Source organism: Saccopteryx leptura, chromosome 11, assembly GCF_036850995.1.
Source record: "Saccopteryx leptura isolate mSacLep1 chromosome 11, mSacLep1_pri_phased_curated, whole genome shotgun sequence".
NCBI classification, from domain to species: domain Eukaryota; kingdom Metazoa; phylum Chordata; class Mammalia; order Chiroptera; family Emballonuridae; genus Saccopteryx; species Saccopteryx leptura.
The window spans coordinates 3,616,021-3,641,019 of record NC_089513.1 but is presented as its reverse complement, the minus strand read 5'-3'; the positions used below and the strand labels follow the sequence as shown (position 1 = coordinate 3,641,019).

General features: G+C 41.4%; 1 protein-coding gene across 1 annotated transcript; it reads left to right on the top strand.

The window, feature by feature from the left end:
* The first annotated feature begins 1,100 nt into the window (after positions 1 to 1,100).
* On the top strand, positions 1,101 to 23,625 carry C11H18orf63 (chromosome 11 C18orf63 homolog). The gene is made up of 13 exons (XM_066353078.1): positions 1,101 to 1,234; positions 2,994 to 3,072; positions 5,121 to 5,177; positions 9,336 to 9,447; positions 10,000 to 10,041; positions 11,510 to 11,586; positions 13,599 to 13,708; positions 14,455 to 14,551; positions 14,664 to 14,749; positions 15,897 to 16,080; positions 19,357 to 20,349; positions 20,527 to 20,615; positions 23,441 to 23,625. The coding sequence occupies exons 1-12, from the start codon at positions 1,101 to 1,103 to the stop codon at positions 20,593 to 20,595; spliced, it is 2,040 nt and encodes a 679-aa protein (XP_066209175.1). The 3' UTR covers positions 20,596 to 20,615; positions 23,441 to 23,625.
* Positions 23,626 to 24,999: the final 1,374 nt, after the last annotated feature.

Below are 24,999 nucleotides of genomic sequence, written 5' to 3'. Positions count from 1 at the left end.
ACGTGGGAGCGCCGGGGGAGCGGAGGAGCGAATGGCGAATGGTCACTCGGTGAGGCCCTCGGGTCCCGACCTTTGCGGCGTCTTATTTCTCAATACCTAGGGGGTCGTCCTCCAAAGCGTCCCGGTTTAGCCTTGTTGCCCGAGGCTGCACTGACGTAGGCGTGAGCAAAGGGTGGCCTCTGTCTGATGTCGGATCGTCGGGCCAGGCACGCCCCGTATGGACCTGATGGTCCGCCGTTCTGAGAGTGTTTTCATTTTTTAAAAAAAACCAGCGAGCCCTAATGGCGAAACCTTTCAACACCGAGGTTCCTGGGTCGGGAGGGGCACCGCCGAACTACCGAGAAGGGGGGGGCTGACGGCGGGTCACACCCCAGATTCCGGGGCCAGCGTGCCATTGCTGTTCAGAGAGAGAAAAATACATTGATACCAAAAAGGTTGAAGTGCTGGAATCTCACTTTTATTCCCGATGCACGTGTGTGCATGTTAGAGATGTGGAGCTTAAATTTTAGTTTTTGACAGAAGGAAGACTCCAGAGGTATGCCTTGTGAATTCTCAACTCCGACACGTGTCCCAAATAGAAGTTTTACCACCACATGGTTAGTGGAACATTTCCTTTTATGTAAAAAGTTTGAAAAATAGAGTCCTTAAACCTTGGAGTATTTGGCAGAGATAATCTGAAAGCAGAAGACATGGGTATAAATTTTTATTTTTTTAAAAAAATTACTATTGTCCAAGGAGAGGTCAAAATGAAACAAGAACAACCAGGAAGTTTAGAAGGAATGTATTAAATAAAGAAAATATGGTAGAAATGTATCTAGTACCTAGGGACAAAGTAGGGATTTAATAAACAGGGTTGGGTTTTTTGTTGTTTTGTTTTTGTATTATTTATACCCAAACTATTATATTTGCACTATAAAACTGTAGGTTTAGAATTGTAAGTTAATTTTTTGGAGATGACTTTTTGTTATTTTGTTTCAACGTAATAATCAGCTATTCTGATGAGTTGTTATTGAAACCCTGTTGGTAAGATAGTTTTAAACCTTTTTATTGCTGTTTGTTTTTAAAGGCCCATTGCTGAGACATTAAGCCAGCAGGAAAATATGAATGACTCGAGGCAACAGTCACTGTTCTTCATCACACTTCCAGACTTACAGAAACTCTGCGCTGTCAGGATAATATTGCACGATGGGGTGGCAGGTACTGAGATGAGAAGTACCCAACTGAAGATGTGCAGGTGAAAATATATTTGTAACTAATGCTTTCTGAAATTTTTGAGAACTATAAGAGCTGTTTTAGAAATATCTCCTTTAAAGCTCAATCACTCAATCACCAAATACTCAATCACTCAATCTGTGAATGTAATTTTAAAAGTAAGTTTAATTTTGTTCTGACCAGGTTTGCAGAATTACATTTAAGAAAGTACTTAAAATGCTTGAAATAGAATATCTCACTGTTGGGTTTTTATATTTATGACTTCTTGTGTGATCTTTGTAATGTAAAATTTTTATAGACATTGCTCAATTAAATCAGGCACCCCCAAAACATAGATATAGTAATTAGTAAATATTTACTGAGTACCTTCTGTTTATGGGGCACTTTAAGAGATAATGTAAATATTTTAGGTTAATGTTATTTTTTAATATTCAGGTCATTATAAGATTATTTATGAAGAGTATATCTCCAGGAACAATCTTGAAATGTCTGACCCAAGATAGTCTTTAAAAAGCAACTTAGTTGAAGCCTCAAGTATAGCTCCATGGTTACTGAGTATCCATCATATGTTACTCTAAATTGTTTGAGGCACTTAGGGAAAGACTCAGACTGCATGGCAAGATTCTCTCTGTAACTGAATTCCTGGCAGAGGAACAAACACAAGATTGCTAGGGGCCAGAAATCAGAAAGGTACTCAGGGTGTCCTCTGTTTTGCTCTTCTTTACAAAACTTTTTCTCTCCCTTTGTATGTATTCCTGCCCAGGAACATCCAGGGGCCTGTTCCTTCTGATACCTTCTGAGCCAGTTACCTGTGGCTCCTTTGGGAACCAAGTACTTAGAAAACTGGATGCGAGATTTTCTGCTATTGACTCCCGAAAGGAATGAGCCCCTGCCCACGGACTGTGGTGTACTGACTTGTGGTCCTAGTAAGTGACAGACAGGCTCAGGCAGAGACAGGCCTTGCAGAGGCAAGCACCTGCTGCCCCAGGGTTCTGACAGAGAGGACACCAGGAACAGGGAACAGGGGCCTCATCTTGTTTTTTGAGGTAACTGCTGTACCACCCCACCCCCCACCCCCACACACACTCATGCTTTTTTTAATTTGTTTTCTTGATAATTAGTGATTTGGAAAATTTTTGTATTTCCAACTCTTTCATTTTGTGTTTTCTTCACCTTCTCTTTGAACTTTGACACAGAATTATTGATCATTTTCAGTATGATGATTGTTATTGTAAGTTCATATGAATACTAAAAAACTGCTAATGTCATCCTGGCTTGGGGAAAAGAAATTCAGTTTTACAGGAAGAGAATCTAGTCAGTAGTGCTAACATTGAAGTGCTTGGTAACTTCACTGAGAGTTGAATCATTACACTGTGGCCCCTGTTCCCCCCATCACCACTTAAAAAAACAAAAGAAAAGGGAAAAACGGGAGCTAACAGCTGGATTCGTCAGTGTTAAGACTTCTTCAAGTGTACAGTTAGGGCAGAAACGGGGTTTTAAAAAAGGAACTCATGTCCACACATGAGAGGTTAGGAAACTCACATTCATGGACAAGTTTACATATTACTATCAATATCTAACATTTTATAACTTTATTCACATCGTGGCTGAGTGCCTGCAGTATTCAAGGTACCGTGCCTGGTGTGCGGAGAGAGAGATCTGTAACAGTCTTTGCCTAGAAGAGCAGAAAACTTTGGAAATAAGGGGTTTATAAATTTCCTGATAAAGTACAAAGACAGTGGGCCAGTCCATTTTAAAATTGATGCATTTTATCTCCACAGGCAGTTACTGTTTCTGCACCAGGATGTTCTTGCCTCACCTGTGCCTGGGACATTTAGCCAAATTTGGGTTGTGATGGCGGTTAGTATTTTAACATTTTATAAAGTATTATTACTGATAATTTGGGGCAATTCTGATAAACAGTAAATCAGGTACTAATTTTAGCTTAAATTGAAGATGGTGTATAAAGGCAAATATACTGTTTTGTAGTTTGATTGAACCATTAACAGACTTTAACTTTGATATGCCTGATGTTTAAAATCTGTTTTTATGGTTTTGTTTTATGTTTAGTTTTCTGTGTCATAAATGTTAAGATAAAGACTATGAATGAGTAAATATAGTAAATATAGAATTTTTAAGATACAATCTTTTTATGTTTTATTCTTTAGAATTACGCTTAGTATAAAGGAAGACATTTCTTATTCCAACAATCTTCAATTATTTTTAAAGAATTTAGATTTACAACAGTTTATTGTAATATTTAAAAAATTTTACACTTCATAAAATTAAAACAAGAAACGTATTTCCCATGGTTGTATATAACTGAAGTTGATAATGAAGTGCCAAAATCTTCATAAAAATCATAACATTCTTGGATGTCCCAGATTCAAGTCCTGGTCAGGACACACAGGAGAGGTGACCATCTGCTTTTCCACCCTCCCCCTCTTCCTTCTTTCTCTCTCTCTCTTTTATTCTCCCGCAGCCATGGCTTAGTTGGAGCAAGTTGGCCCCAGGTGCTGAGGATGGCTCCATGGCCTCACCTCAGGCACTAAAATAGCTCAGTTGCAGAGCAACAGAGCAAGGGCCCCAGATGGGCAGAGCATTATTACCCCATAGGGAACTTGCCGGGTAGATCCTGGTTGGGGTGCATGAGGGAGTCTGTCTCTCTGCCTCCCCACTTCTCACTTAAGAAAAAAAAATTTTTTTAAGTCATAATATTCTGAGTTTTTGTCATACATCTTTCTGAAAATCCTTTTCCTCTGAGATTTTCATTCTCCAGAATTCAGGGAAGTCAACACTTATTAGTGCTGATAAGCTATTATGAAATCTTCAGATTTTTTGTTTTCTTCTGGGTTTGTGGCTGCACATCCAAATTTTTCTTCCCATGCTTAATACAATTTTTAAGAAAGGCAAGCTGTTGGTGAACAAGTAGACACTTATACTTCTTAATTGTGTTATTTCCTACCTAAAAGAGTTATGGAACAGGAGGAGATTGTTTTATACCTCTAGTAAATTTAAGTATCCTAATCTTAAAATAGCCATCTAAAATTTCATTTTGCTCTTTTACAAAGTATATGTATTATATGCTGTAAAAATTTTATAAAAATATTTAAAATGGGATGATTATGCATACTATTTTAAAACTTGCCTTTCGTTTTTCCCTTGAACAGCTTCTGGATATTGTTTTGTGTCAATACATGTATCTCCATCATTTTTAAGGCTGTGAAATGTTTCATTGTATGATTATAAAATAATTTATCACTTCTAATGCACATCTGAGCGTCTAGTTTTGTGCTCTTGTTAACAGTGCTTCAGGAAGCATCGTTTTCATGTCTGGTAGTTTCTGTGGGTTCAGTTCTTTGAAGTGGGATTGCAGCACATTTTCACTATAGTCTATCTAGATCAGTGTTTTTCAACAGCAGGTCTGAAGACGGGTGCCTGTCCGCCAGAAATGTTGTGCCAGTTTACAGACTGGTGATTGAGAAGCACTGATCCAGGCATTGTGAATTTGCTCTCTGAAAAGCTGTCTTGGAATCCACATTTTAACAAATCGTGGGTGAAAAACCTATCTTTCCACATCCTCACAAACACTGGATATTCGCAGCCTTTACACAGCTGCCAATGTTTTAGAAGTGTTAATTATTTATTACATGAAGTTTATTGGCCTCTTTCTTCACATGGTTTCTGGGTTCATGTCACCCCAGGAAGGCGCTCCTTGTTCCGAGGCTGTACCCACAGATTCTGTTTCAGGGAGAGGTTGCCCATCCCTTGTCTCTCCAGGGCATGAAGCGGTCAGGATGATGGCTGGTTTTGTGCTCTCTGCTGCGTCACGTTTCAAGTTGTCAGGTGTTGCTCTATTGAATGATGTATTTGTATTATCATTTTTTAAATGTGGGTTTTTGTTGTAGATACCGTTTTATAAAGCTGGAAAACTTAATGCCTGCATTGAAAAATATGGAGCCAAGGTAAGATTTTAAAAATAATTCCAGATGTTCTTTATATCAATTATGTATTCAACTTCTTTTTGTCAGCCAACCAAAATTGGAGTCTCTTTCTCCTAAGTTAATGCCGTGCATGTGAAAGAGCCAAATGAATTTTTCTCACACAATTATTTTGTGCACCTTTAGTACCGACCAAGGGGAAGACGCTTAGTAATTTTTGTTGGAAACTTTCTTGCAGGCGTTTTATGTAGCATAATCTTGTTTACTACATATAGCTTCTAAGAAGTGAAGATTCCCTTTTACAGATGAAAATGAAACCCAGGGAGATAAAAGTATCATTCATAACAATATAGCTAATGAGAGGAGGCACCAAACAGTATAAACTGTATTCTACATAGTCATGAATTTCTAGATCTTAGCAAGGAAAATATGGATACATGGTTGAGCTCTTCTGTGTCGCAGTTGCTCTGGCCGTGGAGACTTGGCTGGAGCTCACTTCCTGTCTCAGCGTGTTTCTCTGAGGCAGTGTATCCTCAGCTGTTTCAGCAGGGTGATTCCAAGGGGTTGGGATAGGGAGGTTTCTGGTCACCTAGAACCAGAAACCAAGTCTTCCTACAAAACTCTGTCCTTGACTGTGGAGTGTCCTCAGGGTTTATTGGAGACCCCTATGCTGCTCTCAGAGAATTTAATCTTATTAATATGTTCACTTAAAGTTAAGTCAAAATTGTGGTGTTTCTTGACAAATGTCTAAGAGAATAGATACAACATAATTTTAGAGAGAAATTCTAATCAAAACAGTTATTTTCTGAACATAAATCATTTTCAGTATTGAGTTAGCATAAGAATACTTCTAAGTATTTATATGTATCTTCAGATTATAAGAACAAAATAAAAAATTAAGAAGCACGTCTTCCACAGCCCTTATGCACCAATAAAAACACGCTTTGTATTTTCTTCCGGCCTTTAGTCACACCTTTGACTTTATCACTGCAAGTTTTCCAGTGTCCAGAACACTTGGAATCATTTTGTTTATACATCCTATTCCTGTCGCACTGAGCCCAGTTCTCCTTGTTACTAAGTAAACGTGCTTTGTTCCCTTCCCCAGACTTCCAGGTCCCGAGCACCTTGGTATTCATGAGCTTTCTTCCAGCTTGACATTCCTGCCTTTTTGGGTCTTCACCATTATGCTCAGTATTTCTCTTTCTGGATAGTCACTGCACGATAGTGACTGTGGTCAGGAGATGTTTACTGAACATACTATATGTCGAGCACTCTGATTTGTTTGGAGTTAAAGCTGTGAACCAGATAAACTCCCTGACCTCAGGAATCTTATAGTAGGGAAAAATGTCCTCCTTTTTACGTTTTTGGAGTTTGCATAGAATTCTTATTATTCCTTCTATAAGCATTTAGTAAAATTCACCGACAAAGTTATCTGGGCCTAGAGTTTTCCTAAGGGGAGCTTCTTAACTGTAATTACAATTTCTTCAATAGATAATAGAGCTGTACAAGTTCATCTGTTTCAAGGAACATGTCCATTACATCACATGTCTTGGCATTCACTTACTTGTAATAGTTCCTTAGTCTCCTTTGCTATAGGCTCGGTGGTGGTGTCCCCTCTCATTGCGGATGGTGGTGACGTGCGTCTTTGTTTGCTTGTTTCCCCTGACCAGTCCTGCCAGGGGCATAACCATTTCACCAGTCTCAGAGGGCAGCCTTTGGTTTCATTGACTTTTCTCTGCTGTTTCCTGTTTTGTATTTCATTGATCTTCATTTTTGTCCTGTTATTTCCTTTCGTATGCTTCTTTTCAGTGTAGTTTGCTCTTCTTTTTTTTTCTGGGGAGATGCAAACACAAAACCCAATCCCATGCAGTGGTGATGAGAGCGCCTTTGGGGATACCCAGCAATAAGGCATCCAATCTAACAGGGTAAGCTGGGTTTAAGGAAGCGGGTGCCTGGCACTGCCCAGCCTGGTGGCACGAGGAAGTTGCCCCCAGCACTCGGCACAAATCATGGAAGCCCTCAGCCAAGGGCATGATACCAGTTGATTTATGCTTATTATATTTAATTTAAGGTCTTAACTGTCCTGCCATCTTATCCAAGCCCTTTCCCACACATTAGACTGTGAATGTCCTCCTCGTGACAAGCTCTGGGGAAGCACAGGGTGGCTCTCTTTCTGTTCACTTAGCACAGAGGTGAGCACAGGGCGAGCAACCATACCCAGGTGCTGACGGGAGAAGTGAGGAAGTTCATTTCCTGTGCATCCTCGTCATCAGAAATAAATATGATGCTAATTTTTTTTTGTTTAGTTTCTTAAGGTGAATGCTGAAGTCACTGCACTGAGAACTTGTTCTTTCCATTACAGGCACTTTTAATTCAGTGCTAGAAAGTTGCTCGTAAGCATGTTTTTTTATTTTCCTTTGTTCAAAATACTTTCTAATTTTCCTTTTATTTCATCTTTGAACTTGGGTTAGTTAAGAGTATGTTAAGTAGTTTTCACATATTTGGGGATTTTCTAGAGAGCTGCTATTGATGCTTTCTAATTTAATCGTAGCTAGAGAACATATTTTGTATATTTGAATTTTTTCGGATTTATTGAGACTTATTTTATGGCCCAGAATATGGTCTATCATAGTAAATGATTCTTGTCCCCTTGAGATGAATGTGTATTCTGCTGTTGTGTTATAGACTGTAAATGTTGATTAGGTTACATTAGTTGATAGTGTTAAGGTACTATATTCTCACTTATTTTCTGTCTACCTGCTGTATTAATTATTGAGAAAACATGGTACAGAATTTGCCCCCAACTGTAGCTGGCATGACCAATGGTACCACCTTTGCCCTGGAAGGCATCCAGGTCACCAGACAAGATATTTATGAATTGTAGCATTGCCCTGGACTTCCGCCTTGCATTCCAAGTCTGATTGGGAGCTGATGTGTCCTGCTGTTTGGGGATTAACCCCCAGGTCAAGGGGAAGTCAACACAGAATCGAGGAGAAAGCCAGTTGGCCTTTGAAGGTGGGTCCTGATAGTTCATGGGATTTGTTCAGCTGCATGGCCCTTGGACCCTGGGGCATGTGTGAAGTTAGCATGTCGGCTTCATGGGATTTGTTCAGCTGCGTGGCCCCTGGACCGTGGGGCATGTGTGAAGTCAGCATGCCGGCTGCTCACCCACTGCTTGCAGTCCTGCTGATAGTGCCCTTCATTATATCCTCTGTGAGACAAAGAAAAGATTTGGTCCCGTCCGCCACCAGCAGATTATTTACTTGCATCCTGGGAAAAGTCACCAGAAACCAAGATGGTCTGGGACGCCGTCCCTGTTTTGCATGTCTTGCCAGTAGAGGCGGTGGCAGCATTTACCTCTGGACTGCCCATGCACAGGTGTTTGTAGAGAAAGATGCGTGCTTCTTTCCCAGCCTGAGTAGTTTCCCCGCAAGCTTGCGCTAGTCCATACTCCGCTGAATCCTCGCGGGGGCTTTGCCGGTCTCCATCTGCCCTCTGTGCAGCTCTGTCAAACTGTGGGGTCCCCTGGCCCTTTCAGGACTCCTGTTCCTGCACCGTAGCCTGGAAACCCTCCTCAGTCTGTATGGAGGAGTGATCATGGGCATCTGTCCTGTAGGGACTGCTTTTCTTTGTTGCTTGTCGTCTATTGTCCCATGATCATTGTTTCATATAATACGCAGTTTTTTAGCATTGTCTCAGGAGGGAGGATGGATCTGCACTACTCTCATTGATCAGAAGTTCTAGTTTTTAAAAACCCTCTATAAGTAGAGATGATTTGCTAGAACCCAGTACATTTTTCATTGTTTTCTGGTTTTGAAAGTAATGAAAAAATGCAACGATAGAGTTCTGGTTTGGGTTCTTCTGTGTAGAGCAGAAGGCTAAATAAGGTTTAAGGCTCTAACCCAGGAGCTTTAAAAGCTTAGGTTTCTTGGGGCAGATAAGCAAGTGAGATTGGGCTGTGACAGCATGGCAGGAGTCGGGGTTTCATTGTGAAAACAGTTCTAACACTGCTTTTCCTTTAGAACCAGGTAGGATTATGGGATTGTGGTGATATGACTAACATCAGAGTAACCTTGCGGGTTAGATGGTGATCTGCACACACACACACACACTTTCTGTGAGTTTATAGGGACATACTGATGGGTGTGGTTTGCTCATATTTTGACCTTTTAATCTCTTTAGGTGGAGGCACCAGAAAGAGTAATTCCTTTAATTCTTCAAAACTGCCTTTCATATTCACTCACAGCTAGGCTCGCCCCAGCCTGGAATAAAGCTGGCCATCTCCTTGTGCAAGGTGACTTCCTTTCTTCTTTCTATTATATGCTGCATCTGTTTTTAATTTTGAGATATTTTTAGGGAATAGTTTTGATAGCATAACCCCAACCAGCTATTCTCAAGCAAGCCCACAACAACATAAATGTCATCTCCTTACTTTGGGATTATATTCAGAGGCTTGCTGTTTCTTTAAAGAAAATGATTATTAAATAATACTTGATATTTAGAAAGAAATAATGATATGTGAGGAGCATTGTTATAAAATGAACAGAAATTACCAATATTGCTGGAACCAAAAGACTATTCTGAGTTTTGTGTTGTGGTCTGACCATTTTCTAAGCATTTTATACTAGAAAATAAATATTTCAGGGTATAATTAGGTATTTCTGTTCTTTAAATGAAGAGGTAGTTTTCAGTGATTGTATTTTTTCCCTCTGAGCTGACACCAGCTATTTCTTTGTATAAAACTGCATTTTAAGACATTTTTCTTTGATAAGCTCACATAAGGTTGTATTTCTTAAGCATGCTTTATGGGTTATAATAATATGGCCTGTCCTATCAATTTTTTAAGGAAGGGAGTTTCTTTCTCAGATGGGAAAGCAAAATGCTGTAGGTAAGTAAAAATGTATACATCAATAGATAAAACATTAATGTAACCCACAGTTGTTAAACAGTGTTATAGATTGTTGACTTGTTATAATGTTGGTGATTAGGTTATATCAGTTTAATCAGATTTATTATAATAACAGTTTCACCAGGAGAAATCACTGTGATTCAAAATATATAGCCTGCCTTACTGAGAAAAATTCACTTCTCTCAATAGGAATAAAAGCTTAATTTTTATTTTTCTTCTTAAGGAAAATTATGACTATTGAAGGAGTTTAAGTTTTATAGGCATTTATAATGTGTAGTTTACAGAATCATATCACCAAAAATTCTTCAGTATTCTAAGTAAAATCGCTATTTCTTATGAGAACATGATTTCTTCTTTAAAAGTCTACAAAGACAGACAATCTAAAATAACAGGTTATCATATGGTGCAGTATAGTTCTTTTCAATGCCATGCGTGGCTGTTTTGCAGGTAGACAGGTTCCTAAACAGTAGTTCAGAGATACAGATAGGGGATACCTAAGCCCAGGCAGACATTGCTCGTCAGCCATGGTAGCCGTCACCACCATTTGGGCACACCTTAAACCCTAGGCAGCATCTATAGTCCACAGTCTTTGATCTCAGTGCCCCCCCCCCCCCGCACTAGTTTTATATTTAAACTGGACAGTGGCAGTCGCCTCTACCTGTGGACGAATGGGCTCGTCACTCAGTTCATTACTCAAACACTGCAGTGGTTGGAGGTGAAAGATAGCAGTGTAGGACAGCAGACTTTTTCACCTCTGTGTTAGAATTTTTTCTTTTCATTTACTGAATGCCATATTCTACAGCAGAACTGACAAACTGAAAGCATATAGCTCACTGGGTTTTCACAGACTACACTCACCCCCAGTTCCCAGGTCCAGAGACAGAGCATCAGCATAACCCCACACGCCCCCTGCCTCCTTCTATGTGTGACCCCTTCCAGAGACAATCAGTAGCTGACGTGTGCAAGCACTTTTCATTGTGAGGAAGCAAGACACAGGCCTTGGGGCTAGAAGATCCAGAGTGTATCTGCCAGAATATTTGAGGGCATTTGTTAGGGAAAGACCACTGAGTAAGAGTCATGGTGTGGTCCCCCTGATTTAAGAGGACAAAGAAGACAGTCTCCATTTCCACATACCATAGACATCAGACTGCTAAAGGGTACTAGTTGCCTTTTCCTCCTAACTCTAGTCTGTCTCCTTTTCTTACTGTGGCCCTGCCATGAGATACCCCCAGCACACACACTCCCATGTGTCCACACTGTCCCAGCCTCTGTCTTCGTTTAGATGTTTCACCTGCGACAGCCACGTGTAATACAATGATTGCCTTTTCCATGTCTGAGTTTCTAACCTGAATAAATTAAGTTAAAGTAATTTCTTTTGTTGCTACAATATGTAATTTGATGGGATGGAGTGATGATTCCAGAAAGTTTACATTTGTTTTCTTTTCAGTGTTAACCCTCAATGTAACAGAAACTCAAGTTTGTCTGGGTGTAGAAGCTTGTACAGTCAGACTGCCACCAGCCGAGGTACCGCGTGTTTTGGTTTCTATGATTAACTTTACTACAAACTTAGTGCATTTGTTATTATTAATATGCCGGTAGATTTTAATTTTTAACAAGAAAAGTGATGAGTTTTTTATTTTCAAAATTCATATTAAATTATTGAAATATTGATATTGTTCTAGTCTGCTCACCCAAAGAAAATAGTCCAACACAGATCCCATCATGCTGTCCCCTTGCTCAGGGGACTCCCACAGCCCTCTTCGCACACCTCCAGACACAAAGCGCACTATTGCAGCCCATGCTGAATGTATTGCCCCATTGGCATCCTGGGAGCATCTGATTTTTTTGTGCCTACTTTTTCACATGTAATGTGTTTTGCTTTCTTAGAAGGAGGATGTGTCTTTTATTCTGCTCTTCTCGTAGCCCCAGCACAGAACCTTAGGTGTGAGTGGCAGCTCAGTGAGTGGTTCTCAGCAGAGGCAGGTGGAGGGCAATGAGTGCTTCTGTTTCCCACAGCACATTTGGCAACGTCTGGAGAGAATCCAGTTGTCGCAGACAGGACGAGTGTACTGCTGATGACACTCAGTAGGCAGGGACAGAGGTGCTGCTGCAGTGCCCAGTCTGCGTCTCCACCGTCATCCCCACAGAGCATGGCCTGGCCTGACGGGTCAGCAGTGTCCAGGCTGAGAAGCCCAGGCATAGGGCAGGGGACCCTTCTGAGCTTGGAGCACTCCGACTGGCCGCACCTCTTGCTCCAGCCAGCTCAGACGCTGCTCCATTCACTTTCTCTGTAACTGATTACACAATTCTGTGCGTGTGTCATGGCAGCAGACAAGCCAGAGATGAATAGCACATTCTCTCTGGCTCCCCAGAATTACGTACGGTAGGGAAGCTGGCCTGCTTGTAAGGAGTGGGAATGTCCTGCTGGAATGAGGAGCTTGCACAGGCTCGGACCCTAGTGGGACCCCCGCCCTCTTCTAAACCTGCACTGCTCTGCACCATGCTCTCATACTTACTTGTGTTTCTAAAGTTACACTCCTCACTTTTATGTCCCCGATCTACTTTGTAATAAGCCTTTTGAGGACTACTTATTACAGCTTAAGTTTCATGTACAATTTCTGGAGGCATTTACAAAAAATAAGTTAAACTTCACTTACACTGCAGAATAATCTAGATTTGATTTTTTTTTTTTAGATTTCATTTTATTTATGGGGCTTGACTGGTTTTGTCTGCATAAAGAAGTTTCAAGTTTGGCCTTCATTTTAGTTAATAGACATATGGTCACACTATTTATTCCTGAGAAAGGTGAGAGATAAACAGCCATTGAAGAAAGTGGCCTGCCTGGACCCAAGGATCAGGTGGATTGACTCGCCCTCGAGTGACAGTAGTGGGGACCTCCGGCTCCCTGGGAGATCAGGCCCTGTTCCCAGAACAACTTTGCCAGTAGGCCAGCTCCCGAGAGGAAGAGGAAGGGGTTGTCCCAGCTTTACCCACCAAATACGTCACCTCATCTGCCATGGAAAGGAATGAATAGAGGGCACAGTGACATTAGGGTAGTAAGAGCCTTTTTCAACAAGGAAGCAAACCCCAGAAGTGAGGAAGTTGCTTCTCTCTTTTCTACTCAGCATTATATACTCAGTCCATACTTGTTCAATTCATTGAAGTCTCTAAATTATCATTTGTCATCAGCTTCTCTAAACCTCACCTTACTTAGTTTTTTGACATGCCATTTTTCACATCCTGACTGCTCTAACAATTAGTTCATAGACCTCTATAAAATAGTATAGGATAGGAGTTTTGATTTTGAAGTTAAGAGGAAAAGCATGAAATACTTGCTGTACTGTAGAGAAGAGCAATGGGGCAAGCTGAAACGACTGCATTATGGAGGGGGTTGTGCAGTGTAACTGAGACTTCACGATTACAGCTGTGTGACTAGGCGCACATGTGTGTAACAGAAACAGTATGTGTCCTTCAGTGTTTCTTGTTTTCCAAACTCTTTTGAGGACTTATGCATTATAATCTTATTTCTATTAAAGCTGAAAGAGTTTGATATTTCTCAAAGTGTTATAAAGGAATTTGATACTCACAAGAATGCTGTCATTGAGGAACATTCAATTTTAAGCAACTGGTGCTACATTTTGCCAAGGTGAGATTTCAGTTTGTACTATCTAAGGGAGGTTCAAGGTGTACCAGTTTTTTTTTTCTAATTTTGCTTCAAATTTGACATGTGCAAAAGTAGAAACTGTTTAGTGAATTTTTGAAACTGAGTTATAACTTTAAAGATCTTGCAACAATATTGTCATACTTATAGAAGCCAACAATTTCCTTTATCAGATTACTGAGATTACTGAGATTTCAAATATTATAATCTCAATAAAATCTTTGTCAACTTTAACATATAATTAATGATTCAGTATCACTTGAAAAGAGCTAAGTTTTAAGTTTGTACTATATTCAGAAATAAAAATGGCTTGTTATTAATAGGACTATTAGGATGAAATTTTAACCTGCTTTACAAAAAAAAGAACTTGAACTAGCAAGCATGCACATAATAAGTTACTCATTCAAGAAAGAGGTGGATGGGAAACATAAATTTGACTCCAATTTCATTCAGCTCTTAAACTTTCCCCTAACGTCTAACAATACCAAGCACACTTGTGTGTAGCAACATTAGTCTTTATGTTAAGTTTATAACTGGTGTTAGTTTTCCCTAACAATTCTAGAAGTTAAGATGTAATACAGTCTGTCTGGAACTAGGAGCAAATGATTAGTTAATTACTTATGTATAGATAGCTGCTAAATCGTTTTTGAACACCTTAAAAATCACATGGTTAAGCTACATCTAAGCATTGGAATTGGCTCATGATATTTTACCAAACTTATTTTTCGTAGTATGAAAATGGGACAGATACTGAGTATTCTTCACACCACGCCCCCTGACTGTCCTTTTCACTCTTACATGGATTTCCAGGTGCACTGGGATGACCTGGTAAGGAACAGAGACATGTATTATGTCAGAAGGTGTTTGGTTTTGCTTCTGGTGATTTAACCTAAGTTTATCTTCCTCTCAAGAGAATTTCAACTTTGTTCTTAATTTTTAGTATGGCTATAAACTTCCAGAAGATTGTGGAAATACTAAAGTATACTGCAGCATCTACTTCAGAATGCTAGAAGGAAGGGTCTTCACGTATCCTTTACTCACCAGCCATACAAGGTGCCCTCTGCCACCTTGTGGCCGGGCTCTCCTGCCCTGATGTCAGCCTCTGTCTAAAAGAAACTGCTTTCTCTTTGCTGCTTTTAATCTGCATGAGGTTTGTTTGTTTGTTTTTGTTTTTGTTTTTAAGAATTTTCCTACTTTTTATTTGAGGATGAGTTTAATACTATTTCTTCTTTTTAAACACTGCTGCAACAATTCAGACAAACTTTATATTAGATAGAAAAGATGTTCATATGATTTTCTGTAAAAAGTAAGCAAGGAATCATAGGATTCTTCTTAACCAAGGGCTCCCTCCAGTGGTATTTTGGATATTACCAAAAGGGTGGAATTACAGCTCATTGTTTAACAAAGAATTTTATTTTTGGAACATTATTTTACAGGCAAAATTAAAAGGATTTGACTCACACTTAATGCACCCCATTGATAAGAAAATATCTTAACCTTGTTTTTAAAAATCTACACATGACAGAGCACAAGTGGTTGGGTGTACTCTTCAGTCCTGACCCCAGCCCCGCCCTCCTGTCCAGCTGTGTTCTGAGCAGCCAGAGTTTCCCAGTGGAGGAAGGATGGCCACCACCACGTTCTTTTCTGTGTTCTGTCACCCAGCCCAAATCTCAGTATGGAACTGAGGTTGACAGATAGCAGTTACTCCCTTTCATGAAATGCCAAGTTGATTCCAAATGTTCAGAATATTTTTCATCAGAAAAGCATCTGCTATTCTCAAGGAACTGCTTTTCGAGCCTGAGTGAAGTCTGTGTGTTCCCCTGTACTGAATCTTGAGTGCTTTTCAAAGGTATAACTTGCTTACTGTTTACTCTAAACACTTTTATAACCTACAAAGGTCATGTGTCTCTTCTGTAAGTCATTTCTGGACTATCTTAGGTTGCCAGTCTGTATAGAAAGCCGTGTCGTAAGGATACAGTGAGTTGTCTTGTAAGTATCAGAATAGAATTAACAGCCCTATAAGAAAGCATGCTTTTTGGCTTTGGATTAAAACAAAATTATTTAGCTAAGAGTAAATAAGCAACATATAAAATAGGAGTTAGTTGTGTGTGCCTTTTTGACAGTCACTATTTCATGCTGCTGTTCCACAAAGTTGTTCTCTGACGTTGTGCAGATACCCTCTCAGTTGCATCAGAAGTCAGCCCGTGCAGTTCTTTTCGCGAGTAGATTTGGAAGGTGTGTTGAAAAGTTTTCTTTCAGATTTGAAGTCTAAACTGCCCCATATATGTGGGTTTCCCATAAAGATGACGACGAGACCATGCTACTGTACTCAGGAGCTAACCAGCCTGCTCCTACAGGTAAGAGGTCCGTGTCCTGTGGTGTCCTCGGGTCACTGTTTGCCTGGTACTGCCTCCTGTTACTGGACTTAACCGCTGGTCACCGCCGTTGGTTATGGCTGCGTTTTACCGCAGGTACAGGAGTAGCTGTTTGCTGGTCTATTTCTTCTATTTGGTGTGAAGCCCTGGAGGCTAGAGCTCACCTCCTTGTCCCCAGAGCATGATCTTTCTTTGGAATGAAAAGTAATCTTGTGTTTTCACCAAAGGAAAGACAAAAATGGGGACAATTTAACACATACTGTAAGCTACCTGGATATTTCCGTGTCTGTTCACTCTCCTCTGACTGTTGGTGACCCTGCTTCTGAGGTCCCCGTGGCCCCAGGGATTATGTCTTCCACTGACTGGCTCCGGCCCCTTCATGGTGCCTCCACAGGTTATTTTCAAATTGCCGAGATGCTAAGTGTTCACTGTGTTTATAATCCTCAACTGAAATTCACCGGAGCCCAGGGGCAGACCATGGTCTCTTCAGCCCCTGCGTCTCCTGTCACCAGCCAGCGTGTGGGTTTCCTCTCCTTGGGTCAGGGACGGACACGTTTCCACACCACAGGACAGCCCAGATGTCAGGGCTGCAGGCACGGCCATTTGCTTAGAAGGGGCTGAGTGGACACGTGTGAGTCACATCTTTATTATAATGACTCAGACTTTAATTGTCGGCTAGTCCAAACCTGAGGAGTTAGAGGTTAGGTCAGTACATTACGCATATGTATTGAATACTAAATATTTCTAGTCCACATCAGTTTTAGAAATAGTGAATCCAGACAATGTACTTGTGAAAATGTACTTCTTACTTGCAAAATAACAAGCTGGGGGTGGTGGCCTTTGTGTTGCTCCTGACAGTAAGGACTTCTCCTGCTCAGTTCTGCGAGCTCCTTCTGTGTGCAGTTGTCCAGATACACTCTTGAATAAAGAATTGTTTTCTCAATTTTGCAGAAGGTGAAACAATCTCAGAGCATCCAGGTAATATAATGAAAGCCATGCAGTTAAATACTCTGCAGAATTAGGACTGAAACCCAAAGTTAGATTCTTAATCTTGAAATTGGGAGAAGTTTAGATACGTGGTTAAGAACCCAGGCTCTATGGGAGGCTGTCTGTTTGAACTCCTTACTACTTGTATAGTCCTGGGCGAGTCATTTGTATCCCTGGGCCTCATTTTCCTCAGCTGTAAAATGGGGCCTGGTAGTGGGAATAGTAACAGCACTTGTCACAGTGGGGCTGTCTGGGAGGCTGACTGAAGTGGAGCCCAGTGCGCGTGACGTTTATAGGTGACTGTCCTTGTAATCCACCCCTTTGGGGCAAGGAAGGCAGCGAGGCTGGGTGAGGGAGTCAGCGGAGCTGGGGCCACACAGCCTGGGCAGCCCTCTGCTGTTTCATCTGTGAGAACCTGACGTCCATTTCTGTCTGACGGGAGCTTTTTAAAACCCACTGAACAGTAATGCCATGACACCTGACCGCAGTCCAGTCCAGTTCCTGTCATCTCAGATGTACTCTCCATACTCTGTGCGGGTCAGAAGCCAAACCAGGCCGGTTGTTCCATTTGCTGGGTGTGTCTCTTTGAGGCTGTTTTATTCTGTAACATTCCAAACCCACTCCCTTTATGGGGTTATTTGCCCTGGAAAAATATTTGATTGATTGCTTCTTTGTGTCATGTCATTTAATGTATTCTTCTAAAGTCCCTGTTTCCTACAAACCATGGTTAGAGCTAAGTTGAACTGAATTCTGCTCAACTTTAATAAAAAAATTACTCAAGTTGTACAGTGTAGAACCAGATTTTAATAGATAAAGCACATTTTATTGGTCATTTTGGTCAGTCTTCAAGTTTCATTTAATCATTACCTTAATTCTAGGCCTCCATTAGAGAGCCATTCACATCTAAACAGAGGCTAAAGCTTTTGTCTTCCCTCTGTAAGTTCGTATTAATGTACAAAGGTATATAAATTATATGTAAAGTTCTAGAAATTTAATGTCAACCAAGCCAGTGACAGCTGGCAGAATAATGGTAATGTGGTAACAGATATGTTCTTTTCTTGCATTATGACTTCACAAAGCTTGGATTTATTGACCATTTAAGTACGTATATTAAGTTCTATAAATTATTTATGATCTCTTCTGCTGTTTACACGGGCCCTTTTGTAGTCTTTTTATCAATTTTGACTATACATCTAGAGGCTCCCTCCTTTGGACTATTTACTGTATTTTAGAAATTAATTAGAAGAATGAAGTAATATATTAACAAGCTAGGAAGCAAAACAAGGTCTTGGAAATTATTTCTATCAGATGTGTATTTCTGAGAGACATGAAGATAAATCGGTGTGAATATAAACGTATTTCAGATACATAGTCTAGATACATTTTTTATGTGCAGACACAAGTAATCTATGCTTATATGAATCTGCCTGGAATGAGGTGATTACTTTTTTGTTTTGGTATCTCCAATATTAGGCATGTTGTTTGAAAGTTACTGTGGTTTATGGAACCCAGGAGTAAAAAAAAACTGGCTGGTCTTTGATTTTCTATGATTGAGTTCAACTTAGTTCTTGAACTCCTTTTTTATCAAATGGAAAAAGTTCAGTCTAGACACTTCAAGATGAGTCAGTCGCTCCTGACAGTCATCTCTTTGAGGTGGCATGTTATTCAGATTTAAGGTCGGCTCCTCTCGCCAACAGTACCTATGTGCAGGGGCAGCCCTCGGGAGGTAAAGGCAGGGCGTGTGGTGGAGGGCATTTCGTGTGTTTGCATCTGCTGGGCCACAGCAGGAGAGTGAGTGCTCCCACTCTATCTCCGGTCACCTACAAAGCTGGGGGGTGGACACTTGGCTTCTGCCTACCCTGCAACTGAAAAAACCAAAGGCATTCACAGTTAAACTCTTCAACAGAAACTACACAAATGTGGCTGCACCTCCCGTCTTCCTTCCAAATGTAGTGTGAGTGCGTCTATCTGCCTGATTGATCCTAGATCACGGCCTGAGCCCTCGCTGCACAGGGCAGCTAACCAGAGTCGTTGTAGTGGAGTTATATGGAACTTAGGACCTGTCTACATCTTAAAATACTATGAGAGGCTGGTGTCTAAGGAAGGGTACAAACCATAAGAAATACACACATATCCTTAAGAAGGCTTTGTTTTCTTTTTACCTATTTTATATATTTCAGTGTTACTTTATATCTCTATTTTGATATTTTATTTCTTTTCCATTGGGGACAGTATTACATTTTAAAGATGTCTTAATCTGTACCCTTTCAGGAAAACAAAGTCAAGCCACCCAACTTGACCTCTAAACAAACGTTCGGGTCCTCTTGGATGCAGGGCCCTTGTGCAGGGCCCTCCCTGATTCAGCAGGCACCGTGCTCCATAGCTGTGGACCACAGGGTCGAGCTCTGGGCCCGCCCACAGAAGCCCTGCATGCCTGGGGCCCTGCACCTGCAGCCAGAAACTGCTCAGGGCAGACAGAAGCCCCTGGCTGACAGGGCACGGGCACATTGGGAAGGACCGACATCCACCAGAGGAAACCCTCAAGTGCCCAGCTCCCAAAGTAACATGGCCCCTAAACTCGTACCAGTGTTCAAAACTCAACCATCACAGATGAACAACAGTGTCTTAGAACCTGTCAACCTGAGAAGAAAAGGTGTTACAGAATCTAAGTTATTTTCACTTAAAGCCAGTGGGATCCAGGCTGGCAAACTGAGTTTAAGTCCAGTTATTAAAAAAAGATCTATTGGTAGCCTTCAGGTGGATGCTGGACATTTAAACCAGAAGGCTCCTAGACCTCGGCAAGAAGAGAAGACTGAGTCCTGGAAGAGCGCCACGTGGCTCCCCTCGAGCGTGCGGTCCTCGGCCCTGAGCAGAGGTGGGAGCAAGCGAAGGTCTGAAGGTCCAGGGCCCCGGCGGCCAGGCCACAGCCCAGCTATGAGGACAGGTGCTGCCGGCCACCACATGAGCCGGGAGGACGCTGTAACAAGCAGGTGCATAGCAGGACTTCTAGGGGAAGGGCACAAGTCACTGAAAGGGAAGAGACTGCATATTTTTGAATCCGACACAGAAATGGAAGCTGCCCGGTTGCTGCAGCCACGAGCAGGAAGTCAGACTAGAGAAGCTGAAGCCGGGGTCCACAGACTGCCAGGAGGCAGAGCCGCCCACAGGGCCGAAAGGAAGTCGTGTCAGGGACCCTCCAAAACTGCAGAGCTGCCTTGTTCCAGTGACGCCTGTCATGGACAGCCTAGTCCTTCTGTGAATCAGGTAAGGAGGCGCTTTTAACCTAGGGGTGCTTATCATGTGGTAGACCTTTAGAGCCCCTAAATCCAGGCCCAGAGGGCTTTCGCACGGTCACCCAGAAGCGCTGAGAAGGTGGTGCACTAGCGCACTGCAAGTCCGTTCAGTTCAGGGATGAGAAACGGCCCTGGAATCTGATTGCAGGTGCATGAGGTGGACGGAGCAAAGCCAAAGCCGTTCCCTGCCGCCCCTCGAGCTCACGCGTGGATGTGAGAGCAGGGAGCACCCATCAGGTAACCTAGGCGATAGCTTTTGACCTGTTCTTCACTACATTATCTCCATTGGAATTGCTATGTTAGGAGTCTCCAACCTCTTGATAAGGAGTTACTTTTAAATTCTTGAAGCCTTAAAATCAAGGAAACAGGAGATGTTGAGAACAGTATAATAGCCCTTGAATAAGGACCACACACAGCAACTGTTCCACACAGCAAAGACCCCAAACTGGGCTGAGGTGGAGAGGGCCCACTGTGAGCTCCTCCCACCCCCGCTCCATGTAGGGTCTTCACAGACGAGAGGAGGGCCCACAGCAGCACAAAGATGAGAGTCTGTACCCACTAGAACACAGACCTTTCGGGACTCTTTCCCAAGATGACTGACCTTAAATGATGCTTCAAAGTGTAATAAGTTCAAAATCTACTCTAGAAATGTTGCAGTGTTGGCTGAGGGTGAGCTTGAGATGTGGCTGATGACACTGAGGGCACAGCGCTGAGGTCACAGCCACGCCGGACATCGCAGTCCCTCCCTGCCACCCTCCCAGTCTGAGCACAGACACCGCTGCAACAGCCACACAGGCCTTTCTGCATAGAACCAGTACAATACTTTCCATTCAGTCTTTATGAGCAAACTAGAAAACATTTTCTTCTTTTTTCTTCCAAATGCTATTCCTTCTCATAATTAGAATTTTCAGCCTGATTTGACTTAACCAAAGACTTAAGTCTATTCGGATAGGTTTTATAACACATGTTTCATGCAGTTTATGACATCTTACATTTTAATACACTCAGCAGGTGATTGAAGAAAATGTTCTGTGCTAGAATGCCTTCAAATTTTTTATTTTTAAAATAAATGAAATCTATGCCAGATTTTATAAGTTTTAGAAGTATATCATTTTCCAATTCTGAATTACTGAAGACCTAAAACTTTTTAAATACAAAATTATTTCCATTACCTAGAAAGAATAAAATGAAACTGTAGGATATCATTATAGAAACTAATTTCCCTCAAATATAAAAGTAACATAAGCCTCTAAAAAATTTGAGAAGTATGAAACAGTTTCAAGAAAAAAGGGGGAGAAATCGGCTGTGATTCCTGTTTGCAGAGGTGGCCACTGAACAGCATTGGACCCTCACGCACTCCGGTGGGCAGAGCCTGGGCTGCGTGCACGGCTGTGGGGCTTCCCGTTTCACCAGACAGCTCGTTTCTCATGGCTGCATGCATGGGGCTGGCTCTTCCTGCGTGGGGTGCTGCATGTGGGTGGATTTAACTGTCCCTGCTGAGGACACTTTCTCCCCAGCCCTTCACTGTAACAAGCAGTCTTGTAGAGATGCTTGCAGAATACCCATTTATATGACTAGTTTTTGTTTTTAATAAATTTTTATTAATTTTAATGGGGTGACATCAATAAATCAGGTTTCATATATTCAAAGAAAACATGTCCAGGTTATCTTTTCATTCAATTATGTTGCATACCCATCACCCAAAGTCAGATTGTCCTCCATCACCTTCTATCTAGTTTTCTTTGTGCCTCTCCCCCTCTCCCTCCTTCCCTCCCCCCGCCCCCCATAACCACCACACGCTTGTCCATATATGACTAGTTTTGTTAGTTGAAAATATCTTTATTTTGTCCTTATTTATTACTGAAATTTAGTTGCATTTATTTTTGTTATTGAAATTTTCAAACCATACAAAGTACAGATAATAGTATCAAGTATCTTTAAGTACCTATCAGCCAGCTTCAACCATGAATATATTCTAGTTTTTCCTGTTTCTCACACATACACACACACACGCACACACACACACTTTGCTATTTTATAGTACATTTGAGACAGCATATGTTACCCATAAATACTTTAGTAGATGTAGATGTAGATGTAGTATATATATACACACAACCACACACGTATGTAGCAGATAAGAGCTAGCACTTGTTAAACAAAGACTGTGTATAAATGTATTACATTTTGGGGTGTCTGCTTTGTCTTTAATGACTCACTAAATTCCACTTCAGTTTAACACAAACGTAACAAGTCCTCCATGAACATAAAACCTGTTTCACAGAAGAACTAGAACCTTCCATCACATAACCAAATGACTAGAGTAGGGACTGCTTTGTTCAGACATTTGTGAGCGCTGCCCTGCCGAGCAGCGGGCAGGCTCTGGGTTGTTGAGATGATTGCGCTGCAGCTGGCCGCATAGGCTGCGCTCTGGCAGGGACTGGGGGCAGGTGTGTGTCGGCAGACGCGGGCTCACAGGTAGGTTGCCCAGCGCGTGAGGAGGGCAGGGGGAGCTGCCGCTGCTGGTGCTCTGGCTCTCCCGCAGCTCGCTGTGTGCTTGACAGAATGTGGTGTAACTGTTCTGGTAAGATACTTGAAAAAACCAAAACTTCTCAATATTCCTCGGAAGTAATCTTTCATTAAATTCTTTTTAAAAATTAGCCAAGTACAAGTGGAACTTTGAACTTTTAGTGTGACTTACTGCTTTTGCTATTTTGCTAAACTGCAATTAAATGCAAAAATGCATGTGAACTCTGCTTCAAAACGAATACAACTCTTTCTCCTGGAATTGTGCCTGGCTAGCTGACTTGCTCAGTGCCGTCACCATGAGCACTTCCATTTTCCAGTTCTCACTCTTAGAATGACCATTCCACAGGGGAACACGTCTAGTTCACAGCCCGTTCCTGAGCATGCCTTTCTCTTCCCAGAGCTGGTACAGGAGATCATTAGTGGACTACTGTAATGAATGGTCTTTCCGTTTGTTTCTGAGGCTGTGGGGAGAACTTGCTTTCACAAAAGTGCAGTTAATAAGCACAGCTAGCGGGTCACTCTGTTGTCCACAGCACACCTGGTTCCCAAGCCCGTCCTCTGCTGCGTGTGCCCGAGGCTGCCCTCTTGCCACCGTCCCATCACCGCGCCACAGGAGTGAAGACTTACACTGCTGGTACGCCAAGTAAATAACTCAGATGAGCCCGCTGCTCAGGTGGTGTGGAGTATCTTACAGTTCTTTATAGGTGGTCTTGACAGCTTCTCCACCCCTCCATTAGTGCCTAAAACTTCGAGTTTATTGTGTAGTATTTCATTCAGATAAATGTTAACCTACCTGGCAAAGCTTGCTTGTATTAGGGTCAGTCTTTGGTGTAGAACTAGATTTTTTTTTTATCTTAGGATATCCATCATAGTGAAAGTTTCCCCCCCTAAAATATATCTATATATGTATGTATAAGTGTGTATATATATGATTTATTGTAGAGACAAAGCAACCAATTGTTTATTCACAATCCATGTTCAGCTATAGATCCAGGTGCTGTGCTAGGATTCCCTGGAAATCAATGAAGAATTTGGTTCATTTTAAAGAGTATAATTTTGAAAGCCAGAATAAGTCCAATATAATGAAGGAAAACTGAATTGCACTTTCTTCTATAAATTTTTGGTAATTATATGCATTGTGGACAGCCCCTACTCTGACCCCAAATCATTCTTTATATTACTATTGTATGCTAGTCTTATAGCCATTATACTTTAAAAACTAAATAAATGGTTTTTATGTTATCAAGAATCTTAGGTCAGCCACTGCATTTAAACCTATGGCAAAATGCTACAATTAACTGCTAAAAAGTCATCCTCATAGAAATGTGAAAGTACTTTTCATGTACTATTATATCTTAAGTGTCATAGTATCATTGCTTACTAAATTTGTCTTTGTTTTTATCTTATGTTTTATTATATACTATAATTGTACATTATTATGTTATTTTATTTGTATTGGTTGCTTACTATAACAAATAGGAAAGAAATACGGGTTTGCCAGTGATTTGTTTGTATTTGACTAACCCGTTCACTAACCAGATTTTGTTCTTTTTCAAATCATCATCTGGACGTGACAGTGTGTTAGGTATTTATTGATACTTAAGAATGGTCATTATATAATGATGGTTAAATTGTTTATGTTGTATCCTACAGTGTCTTTTTTAAAATAAAGAAATAAAGGTATTTTAGATAGAGTATTTTTCACGTGTGACCGTGACTGTAGAGGGGAAAGGCTCAGATGAGCCACCGTTGTTACCTCTGTGGCTCCGTCTCTTCATGAGCACATGCTGCCGGAGCCGTGGGAACTGTTTGTTTCCACCACTAGACAGAACTTTTATTCTGAAATGCCCTTCATTCTTTTATGTGACAGCTGTTTGCTATCTGCCATGTGCCCAATGCTGCCACAGTGTATACGTATCGAATGTGTAATGTACAAGATGGTGACGGGCACAGGAAGGAAGGAAAGGAGAGCAGAGGGAGGTGGCTGAGGTAGCTTCCTTGGGCAGAGGCGTGAAGGGCTGAGTGAGTGAGCTGCGTGGCTCTCTGAAGGACGGGCTGTCCAGGCACAGGAACAGGCTGTATGGTCAAGAGA